We start from the raw sequence: 20,814 nt of genomic DNA on the forward strand, positions 1-20,814 counted from the left end.
ACGACCCAATCCTATCCTTGAGATGCTTATATTCTAGTCATCAGAATATTCTGTTATCATTTCTTCAGGGACTCTGATGAATCCAAGCACAGGCAATGAAACAGTGCAACGTGGGGACTGAGGAAAGGTTTCCTGGAGGAGTCATCAAGGCACATTCCTCTAGGACTTCCCTGTCTGCATGCTTTCTCCACTTCTCTGCTGGTAAACTCTTACAGCTGCCTCGAGACCCATCACAAATGCCACCTGCTCTGAGAAGCCATCCCTAAGCCTCACAGGCAGAATGAATCCCTTGTTGTATGACAGTGTTTCTCACATCTTATTGTGGTGATTGATCCTCCCTACTCTTTCCTCTAGCCCACATGGACAATGAACTCACAAACAGGGGCCACTTTCTAATCACGTCATTAGGGAGATGGGTGAAAGTCGCTCAGTCGTGTCCGACTCTTTGCGACCCCATGGGCTATACTGTCCATGGAATTCTCCAGGCCAGAATACTGGAGTGGGTAGCCTATCCCTTCTCCAGCAGATCTTCCCGACCCAGGAATCAAACCCAGGTCTTCAACATTGCAGGAGGATTCTTTACCAACTGAGCTATCAGGAAAGCCAGGGAGGAGACGGGAGGACCGCTGTATTACTACAGTTGACCGAAAACCTCTCGGGCATCACTGGGTTTCTGGCTCAGGGCTGGACTGTGCATCTCCAGCTCTCAAGCTGAGTGCCAGCTGGGATGTAGGAAGCAAAGACTGCCTGCCAACATTAGTGCCAAGCTGCTCAGTGATTCCATTCAATCCAGTATATACTTAACTTACTGAGCACTGAGTTCCAATAAGAGTAAGAATCTGGCCACCACTCCTGGAATACTTACTGTGTGCCAGGTGCTTTACATACATGATCTCACTGGCTCTGTGTGACACTTTTGTAAAGCGTGATCTCCTTTTACTAGCTGAGGAAAATAGGCTGGGAGGTCTGATTTTGCCAAAGGTCACACATCACTCAGAGTGGTCTGAATATAATGTGTATATGCTGTGGCCTGCTCCAATTCAATGTGGGGACTAAGTATATCTCCTGAGAGGTGAAAACAAAGGTCTGGGGGTGGAGGGCATACAAAATTTAGGGAATGTGCATGAGAAGGCCTTAATCAGAAAAACTCCACGGAGGTCAAGGCAGATCTGGCCAATAAATGAACTGGAAAAAAGACATCGATCTTTAACAGGAGACTTTCTTGGCAGAACACAGGATGTACCAACACCTGTTAGCAAGGATAGAGAAGGGGTGGGGGAGTCTTAGATGTCTCACTTTGGGGGGGCTCCTCCTGGGGGAAGGGCATCTCCAGCCTCTCACCTTTTCTCTCTCTTAAGGAAGAGAAGGAAGAGAGGATACGTGCTCTAGGGTGAGGCATCTCTAAGGCGCAGGTGCTGAAAGTGCATCTCACACACCCTTCTAAGATGGGTGCAGAGAGCCTATCCCCCACCCCCTTACTCCCCAAAGTGGAGGAGATGACCCTTGGCTTCCTCACGAGGTCTTGTCACCTTAGGGTGTGTGGTGGGGGGTGATTTTCTCTCCCAGCATTGAGCAAGGGATAGTTCTTTTTCTTCTCACTATAGGGTGTATGCGTGCGTGCGTGCGTGTGTGTTACTGGGGGTGGATTATTCCTTTCTCCCTCACCTGGGGGTTGGGGAGATGGCACTTTTCCCCTGCTTTGGGAAGGGAGGTGGTTCTTTTCTTTCTCATTCCCGCCTTTGTGTGTGTGTGTGTGTGTGTGCATGTGCGTGTCCGCACGCGAGAGAGGAATGGCTCCTCTCTCACCTCAGGGTGGGGAAGCTGACATTTCTCTTCGCTCCCAATGGGGACAGTTTCCCTAGCCTCCATCTCGGGTGGGACACGGTTCTTTTCTCCCCCAGTCAAAAAAGGGATAGGGGCTCTCGGCTCCCCTTACCCACTTCTTGGGGAGCAGGACTGGCTTCCACGCCCTCCCCACAGAGCCGCGCCCAGGTCGCAGGAGCCCTGGCATTCCCCGGACCTCGAGTCCCCAGACCCCGCAGACCCCAAGTCCCCAGACCCCGCAGACCGGAGGCTCCCCGCCAGCGGCATTGGCGGAGAGTCGGGGGCGGTGCCGGCTCTGCGGAGAGGGGCGGGGCGATCCGTGGCCCCGCCCCCGCCCCCGCCCGCTCCCTGGCGCTGAGCCTCGCGCCGCCCCGCCCGCCTGGCCCAGTCCTCCCCGGCTGCTGCTGGGCTCGCGCGTCGCGGACTGAGCTTGGGCCACCTCAGCCGCCTCAGCCGCCTCAGACCCTCGCCGCCGCCTGCGTCTCGCCCTCTGCGCCGCCCGGCCCCGCCGCCCCGCGCGCCCCCAGCCTCTCAGCCAGATGATGAACTTCCTGCGGCGCCGGCTGTCGGACAGCAGCTTCATCGCCAACCTGCCCAATGGCTACATGACCGACCTGCAGCGGCCGGAGCCCCAGCAGCCGCCGCCGCCGCCCCCCGGCCCGGGCGCGGCCTCGGCCTCGTCGGCGCCCCCGGCCGCCTCACCCGGCCCCGAGCGGAGGCCGCCGCCCGCCCAGGCGCCCGCGCCGCAGCCCGCGCCGCAGCCGACCCCGGCGCCGTCGGTGGGCAGCAGCTTCTTCAGCTCGCTGTCCCAGGCGGTGAAGCAGACCGCAGCCTCGGCGGGCCTGGTGGACGCGCCCGCGCCCGCGCCCGCCGCCGCCAGGAAGGCCAAGGTGCTGCTGGTGGTCGACGAGCCGCACACCGACTGGTAGGTGTCCGGCCGCCGCCGCCGCCGCCAGGGGCTCCGGGCTGGGGGCGCGGGGGCCGCGCGGAAGCTGCTCCGGGGCCCAGGGAGGTGTCACAGCGACGAAAACCAGGGTCTGGGGGCCCGCGGTGAGGACAGGTCCTGCGAGCGCGCGTGCGGAGGGGGCGGGGGAGGCAGTGATCGGCTTCGAAAGGTGAAGTCTGAGGTAAAACAGCCCCTCAGTTGACTCAATCCCTCATAATATGCTGGAGCTACTTTATCCAATAGGGAAGAGTCGTAAGAAGTAGTTTTTTTTTCCTTCTTCTTCTTCTTTCTGAGGGGTCGCGGAGGGGACAGACTTTTCTGCCTCTATACATCAAAAGCTGAGGTGAAAAGGGTCCCGAGGCCCCGGAGGGACATTTAAGGCCAATAAAATGGGTTCTGCTTCATGAAGCCGGGGGGTGGGGGGCGAGTAAGGGATTAAAATAGGTATTTTGAGGGGCGGGGTGGTGAGGTGGAGAGGGCAAAGGTAATTTTTCACCTGGTCGGTTGAAGGCTGATGTCAGTATTGACATCAGGGTTGATCAGATCACAGATGTGGGAGCCCAGGTGTACACGGACCTGTACAGCATGGGGAAATCGTTTAAGAATAGTACGATTCTTGTATTTTGTGCAGCCCCAGGGGTGTGAGTGTGTGTGTGGGGGGGGGGAGGGGGGGGAGTCGGGATATGTGGCTTAATAAAATCTTTTTTGGAAGGGGGTATTAGTGTTTTGGGGTGGAAGTGATGGTGGCTTTTTCCAGTCTAAAGGATGATGACCGAGGTAAAATATTCTGGATCATTAAAGGGTCACAAATAAAAAGAGATCTGCCTTAATGCAGTAGATGGGGAACTTAAACATTTTTTTCTTCTTTTCTTCTTTTCTGTTTTTTAAAAGGGATATTCCAACTTGGAATGGTGAAGGTTGGGGCACTATGTGACCTCTAGTTGATAAAAGCATGAATGAGGTCTGTTTAAGACAAATTCGTTAAAAGAGGTTCTAATTTATGGAGGAGGAAATTGACCCAGGGGCGCATGGTTGGGGTGGGAGGTGATAGTGGAATTGACTGGTGAAGGGCTTGAAGAAATGAAGAGGTGAGGGAAAGGGGTTGCTTTTTCTTCTGGACCATGGAAGGGGTTTCGTTTTGGTTTTGTGTGTTTTTTTTTTTTTTTGGCTTGTTTGTTGGTGGTTTTTCCTTTCCTCACTAGAGTTGGGGTTGGAGACTAGCCCTAAGTCTTTCCTCCCAAGAGGCAGGCACAGAGGGACCACTGAGTTATTTATCTCCATTTCCTCTTCTGACTTCTCTGGTTTTCTCTATCATTTTCTTACTGGGAGACCTACAAGGAGAGAGTGCTGGCGTGGGGGTGATGAAAGTGAGATGTAGATGTGGAGAAGCCCTCTTGCTGGCTGGTAAACATGACCATTCTAAATAGTCACTTGAGTGACTTGTGCAGTTGGCTTTTTCTTAGGACGGCAGAGTAGAAAATCTAAAGGGACCTTTGTAAGGAAATGACAAAGACACAAGGAAGAGTGTAATGGGGAAGGTAAGAGAGTGTACAATGGTGCCATTGGCAGTACCCTATGAGAATTACTCTAACTCAGTTCAAAATCAACAAGTGCTTATTAAGTGGGAAGGAAAGGTAGCTAAGCTTTTTGAGCATTGTTATATGACAAACCTTGTACTAGGTGTTCGAATAGATCTCTTGTCAAATTTTTACCACCAAACTGAGGCTTAGAGAAAGTAAGTAATGTGTTCACATTCAAATGGTAGGACTAGAATTTGAGCTTAGGCCTATTTGACTCCATTATTGCCACTCCATTATATTACCTCCTATTATTATTATTTTATTATTAGTAATATTAATAATTAGCTCCCTCTAGAGGCTAGGCAGTGTACCTTACAGGGAACTCAGACTCTAATTTGAGAGACAAAACGGAAACATAAAACAGTTAAGAAAAAGGAATCTAGAATAATTAGTTGAGACTAATGTTTCAGGCATTCAAGAGATGTAATGATTAGTGAGAGTTAAAGTCATTGGAGAAAGCTTCACAAAGGCTGAGTCCTGAAGAAAGGCCAGGAAAAGGAGGGGAGAAACGAGAATGAAATCAGTGCTTCATTTTTTATGCAAGAATCTGATCCTCCTGTACACGCTCCTGCTCTCCTACCCTGTTGAAGGCATTTGTTTTGGATCTAATTACCAGTTAGGTACCCACAGGTAGGAAGATACTCATTTGTATGGGTATGTGTTTATAACTGCTTCAGTGGCTTGAGATTTGAAACTCTCCTTGGGTAGTGTTATTCTCTAGGAAGACTACTTACCTGGCATGAACCACAAAATTTACCTTGCCTTGGAGACTAGACTTCTGATGAAAGTAGTAGAGGCCATTTTCCTATGGCCTGACTCCCAACTGTTTTCTCTGAAGTAATAATGTTGATTTATTAAAACTCATAAACCCAGTTTGAGTCTAGTGCTTGACAACAGTTCTGTGCTTCTGTGTTTCTGTGCTTAACAGCAGTTCTCAGACTTGCAGAGTCTGTCTTCTTCTAAGGTGTCTATGTTTGTTAAAAACATCTCAGTTAAATATTGCTGAGTCGTTTTATTGAAAAGTTTCTATGAGTTAAGAAGCAGATGCCTGTTTATGACAAGCTCAGTGACTTTAAAAGGTATTGTTTGTTCTAAAGGTTGATTTTAGTAAATTTGTCTCACAGTTTAAGCTACCTACATAGTATTCTGTGACCAAGTGTCATACATGCCTGATATTATTTTCTTGGTGCTTGAATAGGAAGTCAAAGTATAGCCTCCCAGTAAAATTTAAGAATTTTGGTCCCATTTGAATTATGGAGTTTTAACAAGTATTTCAATAATTGGAAATCTAAAGGGGGGCTTAAAATAGGCAGCCTTGATACAAGCTGATTCTTTTGAATTTCTGTAGCATAATTGTGGGCAATGGAATTTGGGGATCTTATCACTAACCAGGTAGATGGGAAAATTGGAGGGTGTTTCTCTCTCTCTTTTTTGCTTGAAATGTGTTTTCATTGGGTGCCTGAGGCCTTGAGATTAATTGCACATTAAAGAATCATTGAAAAATGTTTCTGTTCCACTAAAAAGTGATATCAAGCTCATTATATACCTTTTTAGTTAATTATTACTGTAATTATAATAATTTATTTTAAGAAATTACTAGTATATGATAATAGCTGTATTAATATATAATAATATATATGTATATTGTGTGTATACACACACACACACACACACATGCCTGAAAATGCATGTTTTCTTTCACAGTTTGTACCTGAATTTGAAGTCCAGTTAAGACTGCATTTTAATGACCTTTGTGCTTAAACAAGGAACAAGCATCTAATTGTATATATTACTTTTTCTGTGTATTATATTCTCACTGGTTATGAGGTAAGTTTTCTCTCAGATTCTTCCCTGCCTCTGTTCCTGTGAAACTAATTCCAGTGACCAAGTGCTTTTTCAACATCAAATGTCTCAGTGTTTGAATTTGAAAATCAGGATGGTATAGGTGTTCTAGGGACTATCTAGAGTATCTAGAGACTGCAGATTGGTAAATCCACAGATGTTTATTGAACACCTCTGTATAGGGTATATATGCTAAGAAAAATGAGACATAGTACCTCTCTTCTAAGATCTTTCTGTCTGGGTAAATAGACAAGATAAATACATTTTAAAAAGTTTCCAGAAACTTCCCCTCCTATTAGAACTATAGTTCTTGGATCAATAGAGGTGGCATCAACAGGAGCTTTTCTTTTTATTTTTAAATTTATTAAGGGATCATTTTACTACCTTGATGGACATGGGTTTAGGTAGACTCTGGGAGCTGGTGATGGACAGGGAGGCCTGGCGTGCTGCGATTCATGGGGTCACAAAGAGTTGGACACGACTGAGCGACTGAACTGAACTGAACTTACTACCTCTACTTTTGTCTTTGTTGTTGTTTTTAATTTTTTTAATTATGAAAGTATGGTAACGCATTTACAGGAGACTTGGAAAATACAGAAGGTTACATATAGTTCCACTATGTATTACAATTATTTTTTTAAGTAGATAAATGTAAGATTTTAGTTGAAGTTTAAGTATCAAACACTCAAAAATTAATAGAATGAATATACAGAGAAACAGAAGGATATAGTAGACCTGAAAAGCACTATGAACCAATTCAACATAATTAGATGTATACAATTTTTACACAACAACAGAATTTGTAGGAACTACAATTTCTATGTAAATTCCCATAGACTGTAAACTGGGAGACACTGGAACATATCCAGGGACACAAAACAAGGTGCAAAAGTTTCACGGTCTAAACGTATTAAAATCATATGGAGTCTGTTTTCTTATCACTATGGAATTATGTTAGAAATCAATATCAAAAGATATTTGAAAATAATCCACATATTTTCAAGCACAATGCACAACTTAGCCATCACATGTCTCAATAAAAGACTGAAAAAAACAGAGGGTAATTGCAGAGAAGAAAGCAGTTAAGTGAGAAATTAGTATCAAAATGAGAAATTAGTATTAAAGATACTTTAAACAAAATCCCATGTATTTGGAAATTAAATGTCTACTTTTAAATGATGGGTGTATCTAAGAAGCCATAACAAGGAAAATTAGAAACTATTTGTAATAGAATAAAAATGAAAAGAGAATTTATCACAATTTGTTGCATGCAACTGAAGCTGCTCAAAGCAATTGAATACAATATGGAGTCTTGAATAGGGTATGAAAACAAATAATGGACACTAGCATAAAATTTTGTGAAATTTGAACAAAATGTGTACTTGAGTTAATAATACTGTATCACTTTTTAATTTCCTGGATTTTTTTCTTTTTTTTACAGCATAGTATTTCTTTATATCCTCAGAATTGGGTTGGAAGTTTCAAGCCTCATTCGAATTTTTTTTTAATCACTGCTGCTGCTGCTAAGTTGCTTCAGTCTAGTCCGACTCTGTGCGACCCCATAGACAGAAGCCCACCAGGCTCCCCCGTCCCTGGGATTCTCTAGGCAAGAACACTGGAGTGGGCTGCCATTTCCTTCTCCAATGCGTGAAAGGGAAAAGTAAAAGTGAAGTCACTCAGTCATGCCCGACTCTTAGCGACCTCATGGACTGCAGCCTACCAGGCTCCTCCGTCCATGGGATTTTCCAGGCAAGAGTACTGGAGTGGGGTGCCATTGCCTTCTCCTTTCAATCACTAAGATAATAAATTTTCTTTACTTTTATCAGTAATACTAAATGCCAAAATACATAGAACTATATCAAAGTTTTTTATGTGAATATAAATTAGAAATCTAGCATTCTATTCATACTAAGTAAAACAAGTGGAATCAAAATGTCATAAATTGTTTTAGCTAGGCAATAATTCATAAATTTTCTAAAATATATATATTATACATTATATAGGCTTCCCTAATGGCTCAGATGGTAAAGAACCCACCTAGCAATGCAGGAGACGTAGAGACATGGATTTGATCCCTGGGTCAGGAAGATCCCCTGGAGAAGGAAATGGCAACCCACTCCAGTATTCTTGTCTGGAGAATCCCATGGACAGAGAAGCCTCGCAGGCTACAGTCTCTGGAGTCGCAGAGTCGCACACGACTGAGTGACTAAGACACACACACACACACACACACATGCCTTATATATACATATACACATATACACACACTACCTCTACTTTTAATATACTTTGGGCATTAGGACTTGCTTATTCTTTAATACACAGCAATATTAATTAAAAGGCACAAATAGACAATGGTTCGGCAATGAACTTGTCTAAAGACTGATGGGCACAGAACCCTTCTTAAGCAGGAGCTTTTTGAACTACAGATTATCAGGTCCCACTTGACGCCTACAGAATTGTAATTTGCATTTGAATAAGACCTCCAGGTGATTCACAAGCACATTAAATTTAGGATGCACTGAATTAAAGGTTATGTGATTAGTGCTAAAGGTGTGGTAAAGCACCAACTCCGATCCTTTTTTGAGCCACTGCTATATGTCATGTGTGGTGCCACGTTCTTTACAAATATCATTTAATCTCTACTACAACGGTGTATTGTGGATGTTTGAAAGAGGGAGAGATGGATGTGGGCTAGAATGGAAATAGTGAGATTTGAACTGAGCTTCAAAGGATTTAAATCAAAAGAGACAAGTTTGCTCAGTCCAGAGAGTGGATGGCATAAGCAAAGTGCACCAGTAGAAAAGAGGGAGACCACCATGAGACCAGCTTGATGTGTTATCTGGGAAGCACGTGTTTCCATTCTTCTCTGGTCTGTCTTTGGGCATTTCATTAAGAATAGGGGAATTCAAGGTACAGTAGCCTGGACCAGTGCTTGGGTGTAATTCAAGAGAAATATTTGAATTGAAACTTGGGGTGGGAAGCTCAAGTGAGGTCTGAGGCTTCTCTCTGCCAGATGTTTTATCGATATGTCCTGTTTCTAATACAAACATACCGATTCCATAGAATTTCATTGTTCATAGCAACAGTAGCCTATAGCTTAGAATCCTAAGTTTTTAGAGCTGTTATATCATCCAGATTATTTTATAAATGAGGGAAATGTGGATCTGAAGAGGCAAAGTGGCTTGTTCAGGTTTACTGAGAACTAGAATCTAGAACTTCTAAGGCTTTCTTCTAAGCCCAGAGAAATGGAATGGTTTGCCCAAGGTCAAATAAGAGGTTAGTGAGAGAATGGAGACCAGAATTCTCATCTTCTCACTCTTTAATTACTCTATCAGTAGATTCCTTAAATTTAACCCTTTTACTCTGAAAATTCTGTTGTGTTTACTTCTTTTAAGGAGTTATTGTGGAGTTGTGAATGCTTCAAAAAGAACCACTTGAGCATAATATTGCACTGTATCTCCACCAATAATTTCATTCTTATTTGTGTTATTGTTATTTCAGCAAAGATCATTGTAAAATGATTGAAGGAGACTCTTAGAGCCTACTCATCAAACTCCAACAGTATAATAAAGTTAGTAGGACTGTAGTATTAGGATGACCTTGCTCCCAGGGATGCATTTTTACCTTAGTGTCCCTGTCTGCCTAAGATTGTTTACTGTCTTTCTGTACCCAAGTTCGGAATGGAGGCCAAAATAGCAAGTTTCCCAGAATCTCATACCTTCCCCTCAAATTTACAAAAGAGTTAACTGGGATATGTTCAGTTCACTAGAGTGTTTAAACACAAGCCAGGTGCTGGGAATATAAGATTAAGTTGGGCGTAGGCCTTGTCCACTGAGATCTTCCAGTCCAGAAGGGGAGAGGACAGACATTTAAGTAGGATTTTAGTATAGCATGGTAATTAGTATGGATAAGATGCTGTAGGAACACAGAAGAATAATGCTGTGGTTAGAGGTGTTTGTACCACTACCCGTTAAAAATGTGCCACTGTTGAGCCTGATGGAGAAGGAAATGGCACCCAACTCCAGTGTTTTTGCCTGGGAAATCCCATGGACAGAGGAGCCTGGCAGGCTATAGTCCTTGGAGTCACTAAGAGTCAGACACGACTGAGTGACTAAGCAGCACTGAGGCTCTGCTCTAGAACCCGGAAACCACAACTACTGAAGTCCTAGGGCCTGTGCTCAGCAGCAAGAGAAGCCCCCACAGTGAGAATCCTGTGCACCGCTACTAGAGAGTAGCCCCCCACTCGGTGCAACTAGAGAAAAACCCAAGCACCAGCAAAGACCCAGCACAGCCAGTAAAGACATAAGTAAAAACTTATTTTAAAACGTGCCACTGTGTATTCTTAGTTAAACCACTTTGCATCTTTGGAGTTTGATTCTCTAAACCCTGTCAAATGAGAGCATGGACACAGACATTCTCTAAGATCCTTTACAGTGCTACGTTAGTTCCATGTTATCATTTTTGTGTGTTTTTCTTTCAAAGACTTTGGCTCTATGATTTGCTCTATGTGGTAATGCTTGCAAACTTTTGAAAGAGGAGGCATAGGTCAGTATATGGCTCACATGTCCTTGGATGAAAAGCTCATCTTCAAGTATTCCCCTTTCAGTACCCCTTTCTTACAGCATTGATACCATGTGGTTCAGTTCGGTTCAGTCACTCAGTTGTGTCTGACTCTTTGCGACCCCATGAATTGCAGCATGCCAGGCCTCCCTGTCCATCACCAACTCCCGGAGTTCACTCAGACTCACGTCCATCGAGTCGGTGATGCCATCCAGCCATCTCATCCTCTGTTGTCCCCTTCTCCTCCTGCCCCCAATCCCTCCCAGCATCAGAGGCTTTTCCAATGAGTCAACTCTTCGCATGAGGTGGCCAAAGTACTGGGGTTTCAGCTTTAGCATCATTCCTTCCAAAGAATACCCAGGACTGATCTCCTTTAGAATGGACTGGTTGGATCTCCTTGCAGACCAAGGGACTCTCGAGAGTCTTTTCCAACACCACAGTTCAAAAGCATCCATTCTTCGGCACTCAGCCTTCTTCACAGTCCAACTCTCACATCCATACATGGCCACTGGAAAAACCATAGTCTTGACTAGATGAACCTTTGTTGGCAAAGTAATGTCTCTGCTTTTGAATATGCTATCTAGGTTGGTCATAACTTTCCTTCCAAGGAGTAAGCGTCTTTTATTCATGGCTGCAGTCACCATCTGCAGTGATTTTGGAGCCCCCCCAAATAAAGTCTGACACTCTTTCCACTGTTTCCCCATCTATTTCCCATGAAGTGATGGGACCAGATACCATGATCTTAGTTTTCTGAATGTTGAAATCCCACCCCAAAAAAGGGGTTGATCCTGTAATGCCCACTGTGTATGTTTCCTCCTCAATAGTGGGGACTTGTGGTTGAATTTCTCTTTCCCTGATAGATGGAAGAACATTTGAATACATATTTCGCAGTGTTGGCTAACTGCATTTATTTCTTGATCCCTGCTGGGTGCACTGTGTTGCAGTTTGCACAACATATTCATACCCATTGTCTCATTTTATCTTCATGATGATGAACAAACAGGCTCATAAAAGTCGTTGCTTGCCAAATATTAAATAGCTATTCAGCTTTCCAGCTCGTCGTTTTTTGATGCGCATGAACACCCCATGCTTGCTCTTCCTTCCTTTCTGGAGAACAGCTATTGTGCTCTCTGCCTCTTCTGCTCTCTCAGCCTGGGCATGAAGATGTCTTTCTTTTTTCTTTCTGTCTAAGACCTTTCTTCCATTCTACTCCTCCAAGCCCAGCTTTAATCCCTTTCCAGGACATTGTGTGTATCTAGTTCTTGTTTAGGGGACCTAACAACTTTATGAAGTAACTTGAGCCTGATTTAATCCTACAAAAGGAGGCTTGGGCTTTGTGGGAGTAAACTGGAAATCCCCTCTCTCTATTGTGGACTTGAATCCTTGGAGGGGCCCTAATATTAATAATAACACAGCTTAAGACTGTGTTTTCTTTTATACCTCAAAGTTTTAGTGATATAGAATGAATCTTCTGTCATCGGACCCTGTGATGTGCCTCTTGGGACACCTATGGATATAATTCCCTCTTCAGTCCTATCACATCCTGAGGCATAGCTGATGATGAGAATTTAAGTTCTGTAGAGTCCTAGGTTTACTAACATTTTAATTCCTGGGGAAAAGGACAGCAATGAAAGATTGATCTGCTAATCAATTAGCGAAGAGCTAATAACTCCAGTTTGTTAGTTTCCACAAAGACTACAAAATAAGTGAAAAACTTGGAATTAGATAAATTATATAATGCGTGCTTTCACTTTTGAGAACTTGTATAGAATCTTAGGGAAGACAAAATTAGCATTGTATAGTGGAAAGATCATTGCAAACATTTAAAATATCTGGATTCACATCTCTCCTCTGCCATGTAACTTTTTGTTTCACCACAGGCAGTTTAACTGTTGAAGCCTCCTTTTCTATTTCAGAAATTAGGGATTAGAGCTAAATCATTTATCTTCAGAGTCCTTTAGAAATTTGATTTCTAAAGGTGAGATTGTTTGATGGTATAAAGAGTTGTTCAGAGAAGGAAGAAATCACTGTGGGCTGATAAAGTCACAAATGTCACAGAAGGGCTAGGTCTCACCTAGGCTTTGAAGGCTGAGTGAGATTTGTATTCATAAGGAAGGAGAGAGGCATTATAGTTAAAAGGAAGAGAAAGCAAAATTACAACAGCAGTAATGCGTAAAATGTGTGTAAGAGAACTTCTGGCTAGTCAGCATATACGTTTCAGGACAGGGAAAAGAGGAAGGGAGGTTTGGATAAGCAGGGTGAAATGATGACAGGAGAAATGATAACAATAATATCTAATGTATTGGGTATACAATGTGATAGGGGTTCTTTTATACAGAAAGTTATTTTTGAGATGGCTTATTTGTAGAGACAGTTTATACTTTGAGGACTGTCACATCCATGTCTCATTTAATCCTCCATGCAGTAGTATTTGGGCTTTCCAGGTGGTGGTATATATGTGTGTGTGTACATATGGGGCTTCCCAGGTGGCTCAGTGGTAAAGAATCCCCTGCCAATGCAGGAGATGGGGGTTCGATCCCTGGGTTGGGAAGATCTCCTGGAGAAGGAAATGACACCCCACTCCAGTATTCTTGCCTGGGAAATCCCATGTACAGAGGAGCCTGGTGGGCTACAATCTGTGGGGTTGCAAAGAGTCAGACATGACTTAGTGACTAAACAGCAGCAGCATATGCACATCTGCTCTTTATTTATTATTTCTGATTGCACTGTGGGTCACGCAGGATCTTAGTTTCCCAACCAGGCATTGAACCCGTGCCCCCTGCATTGGGAGCACAGAATCTTAACCTCTGGACCACCAGGGAAATCTCAAGGTGTTCTAAGTAAATGTATTAACTCATTTATTAAGTTATGAAACAGATTACTGTTGTTAACCTAATTTTACAAATGAGGAAACTTATAGTGAATTTGAGATTTGAACCCAGGTAGTTCAGCTCTTCAGAGAAGGCAATGGCACCCCACTCCAGTACTCTAGCCTGGAAAATCCCATGGATGGAGGAGCCTGGTAGGCTGCAGTCCATAAGGTCGCTAAGAGTCGGACACAACTGAGCGACTTCACTTTCACTTTTCACTTTCACGCATTGGAAAAGGAAACGGCAACCCACTCCAGTGTTCTTGCCTGGAGAATCCCAGGGACGGGGGAGCCTGGTGGGCTGCCGTCTATGGGGTCGCACAGGGTCAGACACAACTGAAGCGACTTAGTAGCAGCAGCAGCAGTTCAACTCTTTAGACTATGTTCTGTAATCACTAGATAACAATGTTCCAAATTTCTCCTTGGCATCGAACACGTTGGTGTTTCTTTTCCTCAGTGTCACAGACACGTGTTTTATGTTGAGCAATGTCTTGTTCTCTGTGAACTTCAGTTTCTTCAACCATAAAGAGGAAATAAAGTATATTTCAAAGGGTTCTTGTGAAAATCAGTTGACATAAACTCTCAAAAATGCTTAATGTGACTAGGACCTGGGAAATGTTCAATAAATGTTCCATCCTGACAAGCAGATTTTCATAGCAGCTTTGAGGCAGCAGCTTACATATGAGTATTTACAGGAGCCTTCGAGTCAAGTAAGATCATTTGTAGACAGGTTTCTGTGACACTAAAAATAATTTTGAAAAATAGGACAAACCTAAATGAATATTCCTTCATTTTGGTTGGAGTAGTTTGTTGCACATGGTTGAGAAAACACTCATTACTAATGTTTTGAAACAGTCTTGGGGTAAGTTGTTTTTGAGATGGCTCAGTTGTAGAAATTATACTTTGAGGACTGTCACATTCATTGTCTCATTTAATTCTCCATACAGTAGTCTTTGGGCTTCCCAGACAGCACTAGTGGAAAGAACTCACCTGTCAATGCAGGAGACGTAAGAGACACAGGTTTGATCCCTGGGTCAGGAATATCCCCTGGAGGAGGGCATGGCTACCTACTCCAGTATTCTTGCGTGGTGAATCCCATGGACAGAGGAGCCTGGTGGGTTAGCATCCTTGAGGTTGCAAAGAGCTGGTCAGACACAAGAGAGGCAACTTAGCATGCGTGCATGGTAGTATTTGTGGGGCAGTAATTAATGTTATTTTAATTTACCTATGAAGGAATTAAGGTGGGAAGGTTACCCAAAGTCAAATAGCCAGGAAGTGATACAGTCAGGACTACCACCCAGGTCTCTGTCTTTGGATCTTGTGTATTTTTCTGTGGGCTTCCTGGACTGAGTTGCAGGTGCCATAGAGCTAGCTGGTTAACTAATTTAGTTAGAAACTTGATTTAAGTGAACAATATTATTAGTTATCCCAGCCATTTATTAAACTTTGTTTGCCATGAGTATTTAGATTAATGATTTCCCTTTAGTGCTACCTTGGGGTTCTCTTGCAGAAACTGTGATTGTATACTGCTTGTATATCTATTAACACTTAGAAGCGTAATACTGTGTGCAGAAAAGTGAGGTGAATATAGTTGATGGACTGCAAACTGGAAAAACCTTTTATAGGAAACAATATTTGAACAATATTATTAGTTATTCCAGCCATTTGTTAAACTTTGTTTGCCATGAGTATTTAGATTAATGATTTCCCTTTAGTGCTACCTTGGGGTTCTCTTGCAGAAACTGTGATTGTATACTGCTTGTATATCAATTAACACTTAAAAGCGTAATACTGTGTGCAGAAAAGTGACGTGAATATAGTTGATGGACTGCAAACTGGAAAAACCTTTTATAGGAAACAATATGGCAATATCTACCAAAAGCTACATATATCATCATAATCTTTTTGTTTTTAGCAACACTCACAAGGCATAGCCCCAGGCCCCCAGGGGCATTCAAAGTGTCAGTGATCAATGTATCCTGCAATTTGCATTAACTCTGGCAACTAGCTGTGTTTTACATTGAGATTTGAGCCAAGAGATCCAATGCTGAGTTGTATTATAATATTCAATCAAATAGTTCATTTCCTGAATGTATATATTTGACAGAAAAAACCAGTGAACAGTGCCATGAAAGATGGCAGGAAGGTTGGGGCTGGTATTTATCTTCTCTGGTGAGGTTGGAGCCAAAAGACCTCAAGAAGCACCATGATGTTCTGAACAGCTTTGGAGATTTGTAGTCAGAAGGTCTGGGTTTAATTTAGCCACAGCAAGCTGCTATTCTCTGACTCTCAGTTTCCTCATCCTTAAAACTGGAGTCATAAAACCTGCTCTGCTTTCTTCATAGGATTGTGCTGCGGACAGATTTCAAGCAGTAACATCCACAACAGATTTAAATATATACGTATTGAAACTGTAGCAACAGGTGGGACTAAGAGTAGATATGAGGAAGAATTCCACACTTAATTTCCTTCTAAGTATTGTCATGGGATTCCCAGGTGGCCAAGTGGTAAAGAATCCACCTGCCAGTGCAGGAGGCACACGAGACATAGGTTTGATCCCTGGGTCAGGAAGATCCCCTAGAGAAGGAAACGGCAACCCACTCCAGCATTCTTGCCTGGAGAATCCCATGGACAGAGGAGCCTGGTGAATTACCGTCCATGGGTGTGGAAACAGTTGAACACGACTGAGTGAGCGCACACACATAAGTAGTGTCGTGGGCAATTTTTCTATTTTATTAGGAGTAAGAATTTAAGGGAAAAATAGTTTTTTTGCAAGTGTCAGGGCTGCTGATTCTAGTGGGAACTGTGGAAACAGTTAATTCTGTTTCTTCACGTTTCTGCACCTTCCCCCTCCACTGATGCCTTTCATTCTTTGTCCATGGCCTCCTGCGGCCTAGGACCCATTCCAGAGGTGAACATATTTTCTAAAACAAATTTGGGAATGAGGTCTTGTTTTTCAGTAAGAAGATAGTTTGAGAGATGTTTAGATGCTGACATATGGAAATTGGGGGGAAATTTGGGGCTTCCCTGGTGGCTTAGAATGGTGAAGAATCTGCCTGCAATGCAGGAGACCCAGGTTCAATCCCTGGGTCGGGGAGATCCCCTGGAGGAGGGCATGGCAACCCACTCTAGTCTTGCTTGGAGAATCCCATGGACAGAGGAGCCTGGCAGGCTACAGTCCATGGGTCACAAAGAGTAGGACATGACTGAGCGACCAACACATTTTGGAGGTTGAAGACAATGGTGGTTGCTGATAGGAACCTTTTTGAAATCCAGAGATTCCTGGCCAAGTTGTTGTTGGCTTCCTTATTTCTGAGCTTTTCATTTTCAGCAGGCTGAATTAATCTTTGTTCAATATGAGTTGTTAGTGGCTATTGACAATCCCTTTTTACAGGTTTTTGCATTTTCCTAGAAGGATCTGGAAAATAGAAAAATCTTCTGTAACCCTAAGTAATGAACAGTGCAATTTTAGCATTAAGATAGGAGGAAAATGAGAATCATACTTTATTGCCACCCACTCACATGGAAAGTCTACTTCTTAAAAGAAAAAATTATCATGACTTGGCAAAGAGGGGTGAGATCGATTTTCCTGTAGCCTCTGGATGACTTACACAGTCAGATCAGGCTGAAAAATGCACTGACCTTAACTTTCACCCTGGAAGGAAATTGTAGCATTTGTGATTCTGTAATAAGGCCTATGTTTAAGTAAAAATGTATAACGTATTACATACTTCAACTTGCATGTATCGTCTCATTTAATTGTCACCTTAACCTTGTGAGGTAAGTTGGTATGGTTGCCTATTTTGATTAGGAAACCAATGCTCAGAGAGAGTGTGGTTTATTTAAAGTTACAGCATGAAACAAGTAGAGCTGTATCTAAAATCTAGATTCTTCTTTCTCTGCACCCTTCTCTCCTTGCTCAGTGTCCCATTCTCCACGAAGCTAAACTTTGAGCTCTGCATGAGTCAGTTACGATGCTCTTGCCTCGAAGCACCAAGGACGGATTAAAGTTTGCCTAAGCTGAAAAGAGCCTGTATGGTCTGTGACAGGTGCTGCGTAGGTTGGTTGAAAAATAACTTAAAGATTGTCTCCTTTCCCTACGTGTTTTTTGTTAATGCTTATAATATTCTGATGACTTACAGTCCTTCTGGTGCCTCTGGTATATTTCAGACTGCTTTTAAGTTGTCAGGAAAGAGAATGTTCACTCCAGAGCTCAATTCCTTTAAAGCTTCTTATTTTCCTTTTGTATCTGGAAATTTATTTCTTAGCCAGAGCTACACCCACTCTTCCTCACCTCAGTTTCAGCTGGAGTCGTGTAAAGTTCTGCAAGTCAAGAGCAGCGAGTTTGGAGGCAAAGAATATGAAGCTCCTGTCCCTTCTGACTCTGCCTTTTCCCCGAATGTGCAAAGCATCCTGCTTCTGTGTCCACTTAGCAGAACCCTGTGCCTTTCTCTAGACCCTTCAACAGCAAAGGTCTTGGCAGTGGCCTTGAGGGAAGAGAGGCTTTCCAGAGATTCTTCAGTGAGATTATTTGGTTTTCCCCATAGTTAGAGCTTAAAAACAAGCATAGAGACCACCCTTTTGTTTGTTTGGTTTTGGCCTTGTGCTTTGGGATCTTAGATTTCCCAGAAACTCTCCTCGGTGAAAGCATGAAGCCCAAACCACTGGACCACCATGGAATTCCACCTTGTTTCATTTTTAATTACCCACTTCTTCACCCCTTCTTGGGGATTAGTTTGAGGTTTCCCGTTTATCTCATTAATTCTTTCATGAAATAAGGAACTAGTGCTATAATGCTGAACACAAGTGACATTGTCCTGTCTTCACAAAGCTTATAGTTTATTTGGGAAAGTAGTCAATTAAACAAGCAGTGTTAATAAAGTATGCATATCAACATGATTAAGCGAAGTTTTAAATAGAACATGTTTCTATCATAATTTCACCATAGCAATAGAGCAGCTGTTGCATTTTTATATTCTCTTCCAATATTTGTCTAAATACAAGCATATTTTTACAGAATTGTGATTGTTATTTAGCTGTAATTTCATATTTTGTTTTTCTACTTATAATTTTTATATATTATTACAGTCTTAATAATTATATATATTTTAAGAACTGTTGTATCATAAATTACTCAATTATGTTTCTTTTAGAGAACTGTGTTGACTTCCAATTTTTCAACATTATTACATAGTAATACCACAGGCATTTTCATTTTTCAGGAAATGAACTATTTGGTTGAATATTATAATACAACTCAGCATTGGATCTCTTGGCTCAAATCTCAATGTAAAACACAGCTAGTTGCCAGAATTAATGCAAATTGCAGGACACATTGATCACTGACACTTTGAATGCCCCGGGGGCCTGGGGCTATGCCTTGTGAGTGTTGCTAAAAACAAAAAGATTATGATGATATATGTAGCTTTTGGTAGATATTGCCATATTGTTTCCTATAAAAGGTTTTTCCAGTTTGCAGTCCATCAACTATATTCATCTCGCTTTTCTGCACACAGTATTACGCTTTTAAGTGTTAATAGATATACAAGCAGTATTTGAATATTTTATCAAATATTTCTATGAGTACAGATGAGTTGAATGTTTTACCTAATGTTTGTTGATAAATATGTGAGACAACTGCTCTGGGATTTTTGGCATTTTACTGGTTGATTTGCTAACTTGATGGTTTGATTTTGAATGGGACATTCATTGTCAATGAAGAGGAATGGATGACAGTGGTAGAATGTCTGCTGGGGATTTGCTCTAATTTGACAAAAAACTTCTGTGGTTGTAGCATTAAGAATCAGATTCTTTGAGCTAGAATCAGTACTCGGTGTAGACCTGACACCTGTGGGGTCTACAGTGGACTGTGAGCTCCTTCAAGGCAAGAGTCATGTTTTATTCTTTGCCTCAGCATTTAGCAGCCTGGCCAATACGAGGCCTCAAAAAAAAAAATTGTTGAAGGAATATGAATTTCTTGGGATAATCTCCTTCTCAATATCATTCTCACATCTTTAACATTTAAAATTCATTCTTTGGATCTCAGAGACTTTCTAATCTTGAATGCCTCTAGGAATTTATGAGTACCTATAGGAGGATGAGTGTGGTGGTCTCAGGAACGTATTGGAGATTATAACCACAATACAAGAGAGCAACACTCTGTAGAGGTGGAATGAAAAATGGATAATCAGTGATGCACGTGTGGAGAGGGAGTGAGAGAGATGCTGAGAAGAGTGGTAGGTGGTTGTCAGGAATAAACCTCATTTATTGTAGAGAATCCCAGGAATGTGAGGATAGGAAGGTAACGTTAGTGATAACCTGAACTTTGGTGTCCATATGTATAAATGCAGATAAGGATATTTACTTTCCAGGTTTTTTGTGCAACTTTATTTAAATAAAGTAAGTTATAAAAGTACTTTGTAAACTCTGAAGTGCTATGTGAATAAAAAATCATTGTTGTCATCACCATCATGTAGGAAACCAAGGAGTAGAGGGATAAAGTTACTTTTATTTTTTTGCCAGGAGCTAGATTTCATCTTCATATTTTACAGTCAGTCTTTATCATTTGAAGATAAAATGAAAGTTTCTAAAGTATTATTCCGCCCCACCCCCACCCCATTATAATAGTGAGAAAGAATGGAGGATGGGGTTGGGTAACTTTAGGGACTGAATAGACTTTGTTAAGCTTTTTGTCAAATGCTTTTGACCAAATGATTAGTTTCTCTCTGCCCAAGTCCTTTTCCGAGAGCACGAAGCATAGCAAAAGGGGAGGATAAAACAACCTGAGCATGGCTGTGTTCAGAGGCAGTAAGTGATTTGATTGAGGCAGTGGGTTAAGGTGTGGAGGAATCATGAGCCGATTCTGGATTAGTAGATTAGGATCCAGCAAGGAGGACCTTGAATACAAGGCTTAGACATTGTCAGTAGAGAACAGTGAAAGTTTTGAAACAGGAGAGTAATTCAATCAGTGCTGTGCTTAGGAAGGTTTATCTGGGATGCTTAGTTGCTCAGTCGTGTCTGACTCTGTGGCCCCATGGACTGTAGCCTCCCAGGCTACTCTGTCCATAGGATTTTCCAGGCAAAAATACTGGAGTGAGTTGCCAATTCCTACTCCAGGGGATCTTCCCAGCCCAGGAATCAAACCAACATCTCTTACGTGTCCTGCATTAGCACGCAGATTCTTTACTCCT

The 20,814-nt window shown here is 42.5% G+C and overlaps 1 protein-coding gene across 1 annotated transcript in view; it reads left to right on the forward strand.

Moving 5' to 3' along the window:
• Positions 1-2,209: 2,209 nt before the first annotated feature.
• The window catches only part of SYN2 (synapsin II), a 158,197-nt gene continuing 139,592 nt past the window's right edge, over positions 2,210-20,814 (forward strand). The window contains exon 1 of the mRNA XM_027522332.1: positions 2,210-2,749. Within this exon, the coding sequence (XP_027378133.1) occupies positions 2,364-2,749 (386 nt within the window). The 5' untranslated portion in view covers positions 2,210-2,363. The remainder of the gene's footprint in view (positions 2,750-20,814) is intronic.

The sequence above is a fragment of the Bos indicus x Bos taurus genome, chromosome 22 (genome assembly GCF_003369695.1).
Source record: "Bos indicus x Bos taurus breed Angus x Brahman F1 hybrid chromosome 22, Bos_hybrid_MaternalHap_v2.0, whole genome shotgun sequence".
Classification (NCBI taxonomy): domain Eukaryota; kingdom Metazoa; phylum Chordata; class Mammalia; order Artiodactyla; family Bovidae; genus Bos; species Bos indicus x Bos taurus.